The 14,121-nt window shown below is 32.2% G+C and overlaps 2 protein-coding genes and 1 long non-coding RNA gene across 3 annotated transcripts; all 3 read left to right on the top strand.

The window, feature by feature from the left end:
* The first annotated feature begins 663 nt into the window (after window positions 1-663).
* On the top strand, window positions 664-3,562 carry LOC132062554 (transcription factor bHLH91-like). Its single transcript, XM_059455104.1, has 3 exons — window positions 664-1,532; window positions 2,243-2,638; window positions 3,309-3,562. The coding sequence occupies exons 1-3, from the start codon at window positions 795-797 to the stop codon at window positions 3,393-3,395; spliced, it is 1,221 nt and encodes a 406-aa protein (XP_059311087.1). The 5' UTR covers window positions 664-794; the 3' UTR covers window positions 3,396-3,562.
* Window positions 3,563-6,901: 3,339 nt separating this feature from the next.
* On the top strand, window positions 6,902-10,509 carry LOC132061949 (uncharacterized). The gene is made up of 7 exons (XM_059454623.1): window positions 6,902-7,426; window positions 7,509-8,078; window positions 8,176-8,289; window positions 8,716-8,748; window positions 9,751-9,922; window positions 10,014-10,192; window positions 10,369-10,509. Exons 1-7 carry the CDS (start codon window positions 6,977-6,979, stop codon window positions 10,507-10,509), a joined length of 1,659 nt encoding a protein of 552 aa, XP_059310606.1. The 5' UTR covers window positions 6,902-6,976.
* Window positions 10,510-10,598: 89 nt separating this feature from the next.
* LOC132062555 (uncharacterized) lies at window positions 10,599-12,927 on the top strand. The gene is made up of 5 exons (XR_009416205.1): window positions 10,599-10,716; window positions 11,131-11,200; window positions 11,288-11,365; window positions 11,467-11,548; window positions 12,587-12,927. It is a non-coding gene; the product is annotated as an uncharacterized LOC132062555 (long non-coding RNA).
* The last annotated feature ends 1,194 nt before the right edge of the window (window positions 12,928-14,121 follow it).

The raw sequence follows: 14,121 nt of genomic DNA on the forward strand, positions 1-14,121 counted from the left end.
GTTGTGGGTAGGCAGGGTGTATGGGTCGGATTTTTTCTTAATTTGATATTTAAAATTGGGTTGGTTTAATTAAACGACGTAAACCTCTAATTGGAGGCCACGTGTCATATCTTATATTATAAAACCGACGTTAATGAAAAATGGCATGGATGAGTAATGAGTAATGGCATAAATGAGTCAAATTATTGATAAGTGGCATAAATGAGTCATTTCCTATAGTTCGATGGCATAAATGAGTCATTTCCTATAGTTTGATAAGACAAATGTAAGCCAAACTTGACGAAATGAGTGGCATAAATGAGCCATTTTCAATAATTCGATGGTATATTTGAGCCTTTTCCGTTTTTTTTTTTAATGCTATTATCAATGTTGCCTGGACCATTTAAGGGGAAAAGGACCAACTGTACTGACCAAAAGATCAAGAAACACAGAAAATAAAGGGGTGATTTTTTTTCCTTTAGAATTTTCACTGTTAGTTGCAAATCGAGCTGCAGAAACAGAAACTACTGAGTACAGATATCATCAGTGGACCCCACTCTAATATTTGGAATCTCAGTAACAAACTTACCCCAGTTGTCCCAAACAGAAAAAAAGCCATTACTACTATAAGTGTCCTTTTTTTTCTACCTTATAAAACTGGCTCTCACTACTTTTCTGATTTGCTCTTCTGTAGACGTATTTCTTTCTTCTTTTTGAACTTTTCTTTCACAACTAAACTGCTCCATTCTTGATTTTTCTTCTTATCAAGTTTTATTTTCATTTAACAGCTACTTTAACTGTTTTCAAGAACCAGAATGTATGCAGAAAGTTTGTCTTTTGATCCTACTTCTCATCAAGATGAAGGATTAGATAAAGAGGGGTTGCTTCAAAATCATCATGCAACATCTTATGGTACTAACTTTTCCATGGGACTACAGCAACAGATGAATCTTGAAATTGGAAAATTTCATTCTACTTTAAATTGCAATAATGACCAAAGTACTGAAAATAACTTGAATATGCAAGAATTTGGTCAGCCAAGTTGGGGAGAAATGGGGTTTAATCCTTACAATCAACAACAACTTAGTTACCCCATTTCCTCATTGATTTCTAATCCATCAAATTTCATTTCAAACACAGACCTGCAGAAAACTTCAACAAATTTCTTGAGTACTCCATCACTAGGCCTTTTAGCCTCAACTTCAACTAATCTTTTTTATGACCCACAATTGATGAATATGCCTATGAATCCTTGTACCCCACAACAACAACAACCTAGTTTGTTTAAAGAGTTGTTTCATCTTTCCCCACATGGATTGGGAAGCTCGGGGACGGGTTCGTTGTTTAGCCATGGTCATGGAGTTGTTGAAGAAGAGGTAACAGGTGGTACTTTATACCATGATGGGAGTTTTTTAAGTGGAGATATCAACTCTGAAGCTATTAAAAAGAGGGAAGGTAAAGATATAAAGCATCATGCTTCTGAGAAACAAAGGAGAGTTCATTTCAGTGACAAGTTTCAAGCTTTGAGGACTTTGATCCCAAATCCCTCAAAGGTATGTATGTATATTCACACTTTGGTTTTGATTTTCATGAAAAGATATTTACTTTTTAGAAAAAAATTTAACCGTCAATTCAGGCTTTCACCTCCTGTGATGATGGGGATTTGGCATAACCTCTAAATTGTTTATTTATTGACTTACAAACTCAAATCTGTAGGTAATTATATTGTTACAAATAAGCCTTTTAGCAACAGATCCTAGTTCATTGTTAGTCTTGTTTGCTAGTACTATTTTTCTGTTGGTAAATTTCATGTTTTTTTTGTGTGTGTAGTTTAAAATTTTGCATGCTTTTAATCTTGTCTATGTTATTTTCACATTCCTGTAGAATAAAAAGAAAATGAACTTGTTCGATTAGGGAGAACATAACCTATAAGTAGGCGTTTGGCCATGAAAACCAAATATTTTTCACTCTATTTGGTATTTTGGAGTTGGAGTTGAAGATGGAGTTGTGTTTCGTTATAGTTTTTGCAAAGAATATTTGGTTGTTTGAAAGTGAAAACAAGTTTTTTGGTGTCTTTCAAATTCCAAATACAACTTCAAGTTGTATTAGGAATTTCCATGGCCAAACCTTGATTTCCAAATAAAGTGAAAACGTTTTCCGGAAAAAAGTGAAAAAGTTTCATTATGTGTAAGTCTACATGATTTTGGGAGTTCAAGAAAAAGTGTCTGATAGGGTATTGACATAATAATTTTGTGAATAGCAGAATGATAGAGCAACAATTATTGCGGATGCAATTGGCTACATCAATGAGCTGAAAATGAGATTAAATGAACTCAAGAATCAAGTAGATTGGAAGAAAGAGAGGTTCAAAAAGCAAAGAATAGTAAAAGATGATGGTGCTGTCATAGAAGCTGAGAATTATGCGAACAAATCTTGCAATGGAAAGAGTTCATGGCATCAAAGAAAATCAAAGAATAGTGAAGTTGATGTGAGAGTTGTGGAAGATGAAGTGACTGTTAAACTTGTCCAGCATGATCAGCACAAGAGAATGAATTGTCTTCTCTTTGTATCAAAAGCTTTTGATGAGCTTAAGCTGGATGTCCATCATGTTGCTGGAGGATTGATTGGCGATCACTATAGTTACCTCTTCAACTCCAAGGTGCTTCATTTACCCCCTTTCTATACACTATATACATCAATAATTTGGCTTCATGATGGCAAATAATTGGCCTTGCATGCAAGGAACTAAAGAATTTAATTTCAGTAAACATATTTTTAATATGGATGGCATAACTCAGCTTGTGTTTGCATTTTGCATAGTTTTTGGAGAGATTTTTTTTTGGAAAGTTGTCCACAAACAAAATGTCCTTGGATGGTCGTTTTAAGGAAAAACTTTGTGTCAATTCTGTAATGAACTTCGCCGTTAGAACTTTGTGAATGATTTAAATTTGCCCTTTAGTTGCTATTTGTTTACTTCAAAGGGCAAACTCGAGCCGCTTTGATAACGTTAGGATAGGAACGAGACACGTTTTTAACATAGAACAAAATTGTTACTAGTATTTCACATAGTTTTTAACCCTTCACCTTTTTCAAAAAGAGTGTCAGATTTTTGAACTAGACCAGATTTAGACAAATTTGGTGTTTTGAGATATTTCTTTCAAGAAGTTTGGAGCTTCTGGAGACATAATTTTGGATATTTTGAACAGAAGACACGCATACATTATCTAGAGTCTGTGAATTATGATGAATGTAATATGTACACATTTTAAATAAAATATTTTCTCAGCCCATCCTAAATCCGCCACTAATTTTTGACAATGTATATGCAGATTTGTGAAGGTTCAACAGTGTATGCAAGTGCAATAGCTGACAAGGTTATTGAAGTTTTGGACAAGGAACATGCAACCTTTAATTAAGTTGGTCTATTTGGTCTAGAAATATAATATAGGCTTCCGTTAATTTCTACTTTGTAAAACAGTGAAAGGTGCATAACGTTATTTCCTGGTTTGTTGAAAACAAATTCGACCTACGTAATATGTGAGAATTATGATGATTATTTACATTTGATCTGAAAGATCTAGTATTAATTACTACATGGTTAATATTTATGATTATTTGCACTGAAAAGATATCTAACTGCATTTTGCACAAGTTTTTTATTTGATTTTTTCCTTCTTTAATCTTAATTCATATGGTGAAAAGCTATTAGTCGGGGTCTATATAACTGAAATTTTGCATCAGGATATATTCTGAAATGAATGTATCACATTAATTATTTCTTACAAGTTTCACGATCCTAAAATTGAACGAATACCAGCAATAGAATCGGTGGGTTCAATTAACAAACACTTCCATCAGAATCTTTTAAAAACATTTTACCATTAATATAGACACTAAACTAAACATAATCTTGGCCTTTAAAATTCATATAGATACTAAACTAAAAACAACTTGGCCTTTATAATTCATTAAACACATGTCAACGATCTAAATCGGTATTGATAATTATTGGACCAACTTTTACGGGAGGTAGAGGTTTTTAAATGAACAGGTTAAGCAAAATAGGCTGGTCAAAGTGGCACGAATTACAATAAATATGTGGATTATTAGCCTACCAAAAATTATAAAATGTCTTGAGTCAAGATGGACTAAAATGACACGAATTAGTAAATAAGTGAATTATTAGCCTACCTAAAAATTACTTAGATTAAGATGACTTGAGTCAAGATGAACTAAACAATGAATATAATTCAATTGGCCTAACTCTGATCAATTCTAATTTGTTGTTTTTTTCTCATCATATGTTCAATTTCCAAATAAAACAACTTTTTTTCTCATAAATGCAGATCAAGGCACAACCCTAGCGACAAAAATAAAAAAAATAAAAAAACAATGCAAAACAGCCTTTATCCATTTCCATGATTCTTTTCACTATTTTCCAAGTTTTTCCATTTGTAACACTTTTTGTGTATCCCAGAGGGAAACCAATTCAAAAGCATCAAATTTCTTAGTTTGACTTTGAAAAAAATACATTCGTTTTGACTTCAGCAAAAACCTTTGAGTATGTTAATTAAAAATATATAGACAATAAATTAAAAGAAACTTGTATACTATTTTCCTCCTCTTTTCTTCACTTTTATTATGCCAATGACATGATTCTCCACTTCCCCGGTTGTTCGGTTTGTGTAACTTTAAATATATAAAATAAAGTAAAATTGACAAAAAAAAAAAGAGATAAATCTTCCACGAAAACGGACTAATCTCCGTTTGGTCGGATGTAAAGCATTTTATACAAAGTTCTTGTATATAGAAATAATAATATTTACTTAATTTTTTGGTCAAATGTAATATAAGTTGATACACATATGGTATGATCATCGTGAAGAATATGGGCAACATGAAAAAAATCTACTTAGCCTTGATGCTTGCACCAACAGGTCTTGCCGATAACTTTGTATCACTTGGACATTTTTAAATGATATGGTTTCTCCTCTTAACTTGTACTCGACTCTTATAATTTACTCCTTTTGTTCCATTTTAATTCATGCGACACTATGTTTCAAAAATAATGAAACCATTATACATGAACAGCTAATTTAATTTTAATTTTTTTATTATATCCTTAATGACATGATTTTAAGTCACAAAAATGTAATGGTATATTCAATTTCACAAATTTTAAAAATTTCCTTTCTCTTAAATAATGTATCAGGTCATACCTTCATATAAAATGAAACAGAGGAGATAATCATCTGATTTTGCTAATTGTTTCTCTTTTCTTTTTCTTTTAAAAAAGAAGTTTCGTCTTGAAAGATAATTGTCAAGCTGGGAAATAATATATCACGGATGATCTCATCTGAAAGGGAACTCGCCAGTGATTCTCTGCAGCAACTATTTTCACATTCTTTGAAAAAGACATGCACAGATTTGGAAAATGACATAAATTATTAAACAAAGAGTATTTTCAATACATAAACTACAGGAAAAAAGAATATATTGAGAGTTCAAGCCTTGTTATTAGCATTTTTTTTTTAATTCTTGTGAACATCCCAAAGTCTCACCACACGTATCCTTCGAGATATACAATATTTAAGACCTATTTGTAACATTTTTGACCCAATTAAGTTCTACAAAGTAGGCTGCTATTTTCTGAATCAGATAACGATTCACAGCAAATATTATTTGGAGTCGTGATATGTTATAATTGATCAACTTTCTGATAGCTACTCCATTGAGAACTATGTTGACATGGTTGTTTGTAATTTTTTTTTTTTTTAAACATTGTCTCTTAATGAAAAAGACATATTATCAATTTAATCCAGCGTGCAGAGGTTGAAAAACTTTTTTTCTCCTTCTATGTGAAAAACTGAAATTTGTTTTGTAGGATAAGGCGTCTACAACTCTACTATCATAAATCCATTGATAGAACAGTTGCTAAGACGAAGACCTCATGAGATCTTACATAAAGAGGTGCCCAAGTGGTCGGAGCGTTACACGATATGATCAGGTTACTTATAAGAAAATTACAAATAAACTTTTATCATAAGCATTAATTGATAATCTAATAAGAACGAAAACTATTTACTATGATAGGTTAAGCTACACTTTTCGTTAGAAAATAAATTAGACCATCAGATTATATTATTTAAATCCTCTCAAGATTGAACCCTTACCCACTGTGAAGCAAGTAATAAATTGCAAAGTAAATTAATGTAACTGTTTCTTAGGAGATAATAACACTTAGAATAAACCTAGTGTTTTGATGGAATTGATAAGCAAGCTAACATTGGTAACTTATATAGTAAAGCTCTCAATGAAGACCTAAATAATGAGTATATGAGCTGTAGGCATAGCACATACAAAAAAGAACTGAATTAAAGACAATTCTAGTAATAAGTAAAATTAGTTAACTGAAAAACAAGAATAGTAACTTCAATACAATGTTTAGTGTCTAGTTATCCAAGAATATTTAACTTAAAAGTGTATATATTAACAGTGTAAAATATTTTTTCGCTACCATCGCATTTTAACAAGTAGAGGGTGACCTACTATTTTTCATGTTGGTAATCTCACCTATTATGGATGAGTACATATAATTATCTTTTAGGTAAAATTTTTTTTTTTTTTGTCAGTACATATAAATTGAACTCATTCAAGAACTCTCCAGATCTGGGCGATTGGTATATACAGCACAAACATCCTACAGATGGAACCAAACACCACAGCTAAAGACTATACTATATATAGATTAACCTCAAGTAGTCAGTTGTTTTTGCATGGACCATTGCCAGTTATACTGTCTACAGTAATAGTACAGCCATGCAAAATAGTAGACTGATGATTAATAAAGAAAAAAGAATCATTGTTAACAACGTAACATCTCGGGATGACCGCCCATGGACCTATCGTGGAAAGATCTTTTTTCCAGTCACATTAATACTGTATCTTAATTGCATTAACTTCTTTCTTATCTCCTCCTTAATCCTCTTTTTAACAAATGAAAAAAACAGCAACTTTCAATCTCAGCTCTTCAATGCCGAGTCCATCGATCCTGCGTTCAAAATCTGTTCCCTGCAACATCTCAGAAACTCAAAATTCTCCTACAAACTCACTCATAGTAGCCCCTTCAGTCAGATCATCCAAATCAGCTGACTCATTGAAACCATCATCATGGCCTAAAACAGTCAATGAGTTTATTATAGCAAGAAAGGGAGGCTCATCCTCGAAGAACTCGAGTTTGACAGCTGATAATCTCCAGGAATTCAACAAAAGAAATGCAATTCAAGAAGAAAAGAGATACTCTGCTAGAAGTCCATATTACAGAGGACTTACTGATTCGTCCAAAGAGATTAATCGACAGAAGTTATTAGCAGAGTTTAGTAGTCCTGGAAAAGATATATCAGCTTTTTCTACAAGTTCCAGTTCTAAATCCAATTTAGCTACCAAGGTACTGTTGAAGTCTGTAACCATTTCATCTAAGAACTAAGAGAGCACATTTTTAATTACTTAATTATATTATGTCTCAATAGGTACAAGAATGGAGTGCATCTTACTTTGCACGCAAAAGCAAAGAGGAAAGAACATCCTCCTCCTTGAATGTTTCTTCTAGGAACAAGAACATCCAAGATCCTTCATCAGAGACAAGAGATAAAAGAGTAATCAGAACAACAATCGGAGAAGAACTTGGTTTACGTTCCAAAGGAGTTAGAAGATGTGCAAGAAAAAGCAAACTTAGAATTTCACAATTAGATCAGGGGAAGCCTTTGAGGGAGAGAGCATCAGAAATGCAACCAAATTTAGTACAACTACCAGCCCCTGCACCTCCATTAACATCACCACGAAAATTGTCATTACCATCTCCACCACCAACTCCATTAATATTACAAACATCATCGCAAGAGGAAGAAATTGAACCAGTACCATTGCCAGCTTCACCAACTCAAACTGTAGATGATGAAAAAGATACCATAGAGGAGAAGGATATTACAGTTCCAGAAGAACAGAATGACAAAAGGTTTAAATGGGCTGACAAGTATAGGCCTAATGCTCTTAAAGATTTCCTATGCAATCGAAATACAGCACTAGAATTGAAGGCTCTGGTATGATAATAATCCTTGAACAGTCTTTTTCTAAATTTTCCTTATTCTTAGCAAATATACCAAGACATGACACTTTTTTTTATTCTAAATTTTGCAGGCAAAAACAGATCTCAGTACTCATCATTATATATTTGCAGGACAACCAGGAGTAGGGAAAAGAACCATGATATTTGCTCTGCTTCGTGAAGTTTTTGGACATGATAAAGTACAGGTATATATAGTGTATAAGTACAGGTATATATAGTGTATACTTACTGATTCTCTTTAAAGCTACAAAATATTAAAAGTTTAATCCAGACACTATATTGCTTTGCCACTTCAGAAATAAAAACCTTGGTGTGAGTAACCATAATTATCACGACTTTAACTTCGATACACTGCTATGACATAAACGAACTTTTACAGTATTAAGTCACCTCAAATATAACTACAAATACTGTGCATAAGAGTGGGATCAATAGCCTGAAAATAAGGCAGGGTACCCGCTACAACAAGTTAAAAGTACACTGATAGAGTAGAAAAGTTCACACTGTCAATGTATGTAAGTTAAATTCAAATATCACTGGTATCATGTTCTAGATCAACTTTTAAAAAACTTAAGTTTCCATGATTCATGATGGTTTCTTTGCTTTTACAGGCAAGAGAAAAGTGCAAGGTATTCCACTTAAAGGTATCAATACACTGCCATCTTTCTTTCAATTGTATTTTTTCCATAAGTTAATGCATACAAAACTCTGAAACTGAGGTTCAAAGCCCACAAAATGCTTCGTGATTGGTGGGATTTCAATACATGAAAGAGGTTTTGCAATTATAACACAATATGAATGAAATCTTTTATGGTGGGAAAACATAAAAATCTTTTATTACTAAAAGAATCTCTGCTGTCGATAGATCACAATAAATCACTACTATAAGCAATTCCAATATTACTTAATTACTAAAAGGCCAAAGTGTTGGTTATACTTTGCGTTTATCCGATAATCTAACTAAGTGAGATTTAACTTGTAATATGTCTTTTCACCATTACAATTAAATTTTTTAAAATTAGTAGTAGTAAATCCATTTTAATTCAAAGTAGTAGTACATTTTGTATAGTTTCTATATTATCTAAATTTTAATTAATAAAGAATTAATTTATTCCCATTCCAACAGTTGTTTAAATTGATCCCCACTAAACGAAGAGTACAAGCAAATTGAGACAAATGAGAAGTTCTCATATCTTCCAAAGACATAAAAGCTATGAATGTCACGCAATATTCTACTAGTTCATGATCCTAACGCGTCAAATACGCGCAGGGCATCAGATAGCAAGCATCATTTTTATCCCATAGAAGTATCTCAATATTAAAACTAGTGCTTCAGAAATAATTTCAAGTTTCAACTAAAATATCCAAAGAAAGACTATCTTTTGGTCTAGGATATGACTGTAAAAGCTACAATTACCACTTCATGTATTTATGAAAGAGTTAATTTTAATGACACTCACAATGTAAAAGAATTTGTACGCTATTAGGTTGAAGATACTACAAGTTAACCTGGAAAATAAGATAGAACGTGCTACAACAGGATAACTTACACTGGTAGTGGAAAAATTATTCACACTGTAGTGCATATAAATTGAAGCACATCTCCTGCTTGAATGGTGAAAGGACCTTCTCAAAATGCATTTCAGGGAGAGGGAGTTCCCAGCATCCAAGTAAATGTGAAGGAATCAACGAAACATGTTGAGATCAATCTCTCTGAAACTAAAGGCTATGAGAAGCATGTCATAGTAGAACTAATCAATGAGAGAAAGCACAAATCATCAAGCAAATCTGCACCGTGCCATCCTGATGACTGTAACGGTATTAATGCTTTTGCAATTTCTAGCACCGAAAATTGGACAATTGAAGTCTTGATAAAGGTGATGTATCACTTTTTCTGTAATGTATACAGCCATCATTCTTTGTGAGGCAGACAAGCTATCAACAGATGCCTTGCTATATATCAAATGGATGATAGAGAGATATGAAGGTTGTTATAGGGTTGTCTTTTGCTGCAGTGATATCACAAAACTCCAGCCAATTAAGTCTATTTGCAAAGTTGTCCATCTCCAAAAACCTTCAGATGATGAGGTGGGTACACAGTTCCAATACTTAACTGGATTTAAGTTACATACATTGAGAACATAAAAAAGAATTTACACAATCAGTATAATCTAACCTATTATAGCAAGTTACTTGAACTCAAATATAATATGCACAACTCTATCTTCCCGTAACTAACTTGAAAAAGCTTCTCTTGTTGACAGATTGTAGACGTCTTAGAATTCATAGCAAAACGGGAAGGAATAGAACTACCACACCAAATGGCAGCGAGGATTGCTAGTAACTCTAAAAGTAACCTACGCCAAGCAATTCGCTCTTTTGAAGCTACCTGGCACTTCAAGTAACGTTTTTTTAGAGAATGAATTACACATTCCTCTATCTAGATTAACTATTTGCAAACAGATTCTTCTTTTGTATTGTCCACTCGCTAACTATAGGAGAATGTGTTGTTATCAGCACTTCCTTGACTGAGAATCAAGAATAAAGACAGGGTGGGAAGACGACATTGCAAAGATTGCTAAAAACATAATTGAAGAACAAAGCCCAGAGCAGTAAGTATAATTTCACATTATCAAGAAGTTACTCCCTCTCCCTTTTATCTGGCACTCTTTCGTTTTTAGTCTATTTCAAAAAGGATAATACCTTAGAATATTTAAAAATTGTTTAACTTTAAGCTTCTCATGTTATCCTTAACGACATGCTTTTACAGCCGTATAAATATTTTAATATGTTTGAAACCACAAGTTTTAAGGGTAGTTTTGGCAAATGCCAAAAATCATATTCTATTTTTCCTAGATTGTGTCCAATCAAATATTGTCATATAAAATGAAACGGAAAGAGTATATTAGGAAGACATTTCTATGACTATGAGGGCATTGTTCACTTCACATTGAGGCTCTTCGACACCCCAATTAAGAGTTCCAAGCACTCATAATAGTAACATCAAGAGTTCTTTTCTCTCTCAGGCTATACGTTATTCGTGGGAAATTGCAGAACTTGATAGAGCACAATGTATCTGCTGAGTTCATCTTTAATGTAAGAGCTTCTTAGTCCTTATACCTATTGCTTGAAATAATTGAAGCTTTTCACTAACTTCGTTTTACTTCATTCTGTGATATGCAGACAGTGGTTGAAGAACTAAAGAGTAATTTGGATGACCAATTCCACAAAGAAATGGACACTCTGAAAATGAAGTACAGTGTAAGGAATTTCACACATTTCACTATTAAATACTCAGTATACGTTCGCCAATACATTATCACAGAGACAAATAATTAAGTCGACTTTTTTCCTTCACCCAGATAAATTACAATGATCTCGAACAGGGTAAGAGTGACAATGATGCAGTGAAAAAGATTGTTCACAAATTTATGAAGATTGAAGGTAAGACAAGCATTTGATGGAAATTTATTCTTCATCTTCCTTTGAAGAAAGAAAAAGACAAATTCTAGATCCCGTACCAAATCTTTCCTTAAAGCTTTTGTCGCTCCTATGATAATCCTTTACTTTTTTCCCAATAATAATCCTCTATTTAGCCACCATATTATAATTTTATGTGTGAATTATTTATCTATTTTGTCATTATCTTGGAAGACTGAACTTAGGCACCACAATCCCATTGAATCTTGTTTCACCATCATTCTTCTGTGGGAGCTGACCTTGCAGTTAATATCTTTCCCTCCATCTACTTATCCTACATGTCTTACTCTCTAGAGTGCTCCCTTACTCCAATCTTTGGTTGAGTCATCCTCTAGTTCCACTAATTGTCGAAATTATCATTTGTAAATAACATGCATCATGAAACCTTAGCTTGTATATTATTTGTTAGCTCATCCATAACAGTGGTAAACATGACAAGTTTAAGATAAAATCTGGTGCAAGCCCATAGTCTTCTGACACTCTTCTATATCACCTCCCTACAATACCAAGGACAATAAACAGATAAAATTTGGCACTTGATAATTAATCCTCTTAAGTTTTAATGTTAAAAAGAGCATCCACAGAAGATATCATAGAAGATATCTTTAATGAGAGTGGAGGATGTTTTTATTCCATAGAATATATCCTTGTAGAACTCTCCTGCCACTTTTCACCTTAATCTAGGGTCAGGAGAATAGAACAACTAAAACTTAACAAAATGCTATTGAAAACCAATCCTCAGAATACTTTAATATAGAGTTGTCAAATTGAAAGCATGTAACAGGACAGACATAAAATTTTAAGGCTAATATATTTTCACGTATGCTTATACTTTCTTGACACTTAGCTTCACCTCTAGGCCATATGTATGGCAGTGCAACGGTATCTCAAACTTATGTTTATATAACGTATGATTTACACAGGAAAAATATTGAGCATCAATGTTTCTAAAAGATTGAATCTTTTTATTTTCCTTATTTTCCTTTCTATTTTTCACTGCAGAGTTCATAGCTAAATTCATGAGCTGGTATAAGACTTCTGTTCTGACGAAATGATATTACAACCCCATCCTCTCCACAGGTGGTGTTTAGTTTGGAAACAATTTCCATTTGAGTGGTAAAGAATTTAATGTACTTAAGAGTACTTTTGCGAACAAGCTTGTTAATAATTTCGTATTTCATTTGTAAAATAAAGTGGCAATCTAGCCGAATCATACATTTTATGTGCTTAAGAAATTCTATCTCCTGTAGAATTATGTAAGATAAATAAAAAGGCACTAAAGAGGTGTATGCTTTCATTGTATTGGAAGGGTACTTCTAAAACTAATACACCATATTTGACACTTTTTCTATTACACCTTGTTTGGACGGTTGTTATATATTGTTTCATAATGTATTGTATTATATTGTATTGTATTGTTTTGATGAATTGCACTTTTGGATGAATTGTATCGTTTTCTGTTGTTATATAATATTAGACATTAGCAATTTGAAGGATAAGCATATAAAATAAGTAGGATACAGTGTAAAGCTATCATGAAAAGGTGTGGTGAAGGATAAAATATGATTATCATAATATACTAAAAGTGAGAAACACTTACCTTCAAGTTAAATTACCATTTTGCTCTTACATTAAATCAAAATATAGTAAATAAAACATTTAATTAAATAGTAATACTTAAATTACATGATGGTTAACTACAGCAGCAATAAATCAACTTTAATCACCATTACGTGATAGCCTTTTCATTGCTATAAAAGTCATTAATTATACTCTTATAGAATTCTTTGTTCATTTTGGTTATATTTATATTATTAGGGATCAAGTATCCAAATATGACATGCGTTTTGACGTATAGGAACACAACAAATCTGTTTTGCGTTAAAATCAGTCATTTGATAATTCATCTAATTAAATAATCTCTCTCTCTCTCTCTCTCTCTCTCTCTCTCTCTCTCTCTCTATATATATATATATATATATATATATATATATATATATATATATATATATATATATATATATTCTAAAAGTGGGAAGCGACAAAGTTCAAAGTTGGATTAATGCCCATGAAATGTTGAACAATTTTTTTTACCCCTCTATCAATTAATACTCTTATAATATTTTTGTATACAAATGTAAATACACATTTAAATAAAAACCTATAATGCCATATTATTAATATTGAATAATGTAGCCACATTAATGTCTTTTGAGTATCTCAAAATATAAGGTTAAACGTATAATTTGACATTCTCTGGATAGTGTATCAATTCTTTGTATTTCTAGCCGGAGTAAATTTAGTTAATAATTAATTTGTTTTTATATATTTTTAATTAATATTTAGAATATCAATCGTTTCACATTTCATCTTCCAAATAACCAGCCTATAACTTATTTCTTCATTAACCACTAATTTAGCCAACTAATTCATTAATACAAAAATCTGTAGAATTTGAAGAGCTGCATTAAGTAATTAAATAGATAATTTAATTACTAGATACTTGGATGGGATTATGGGAAGTCCAAAAAACACCA

This window comes from Lycium ferocissimum, chromosome 7 (genome assembly GCF_029784015.1).
Source record: "Lycium ferocissimum isolate CSIRO_LF1 chromosome 7, AGI_CSIRO_Lferr_CH_V1, whole genome shotgun sequence".
NCBI lineage: Eukaryota > Viridiplantae > Streptophyta > Magnoliopsida > Solanales > Solanaceae > Lycium > Lycium ferocissimum.

Bases quoted from the DNA above. Each gene is read 5' to 3' on its own strand.
- LOC132062554 (XM_059455104.1), top strand. From the start codon at position 795: ATGTATGCAGAAAGTTTGTCTTTTGATCCTACTTCTCATCAAGATGAA. The intron at 1,533-2,242 runs GTATGTATGTAT...TGTGAATAGCAG, and splicing joins TGATCCCAAATCCCTCAAAG to AATGATAGAGCAACAATTAT. The intron at 2,639-3,308 runs GTGCTTCATTTA...ATGTATATGCAG, and splicing joins GTTACCTCTTCAACTCCAAG to ATTTGTGAAGGTTCAACAGT.
- LOC132061949 (XM_059454623.1), top strand. From the start codon at position 6,977: ATGAAAAAAACAGCAACTTTCAATCTCAGCTCTTCAATGCCGAGTCCA. The intron at 8,749-9,750 runs GTATCAATACAC...AATGCATTTCAG, and splicing joins GCAAGGTATTCCACTTAAAG to GGAGAGGGAGTTCCCAGCAT. The intron at 10,193-10,368 runs GTGGGTACACAG...TCTTGTTGACAG, and splicing joins AAAAACCTTCAGATGATGAG to ATTGTAGACGTCTTAGAATT.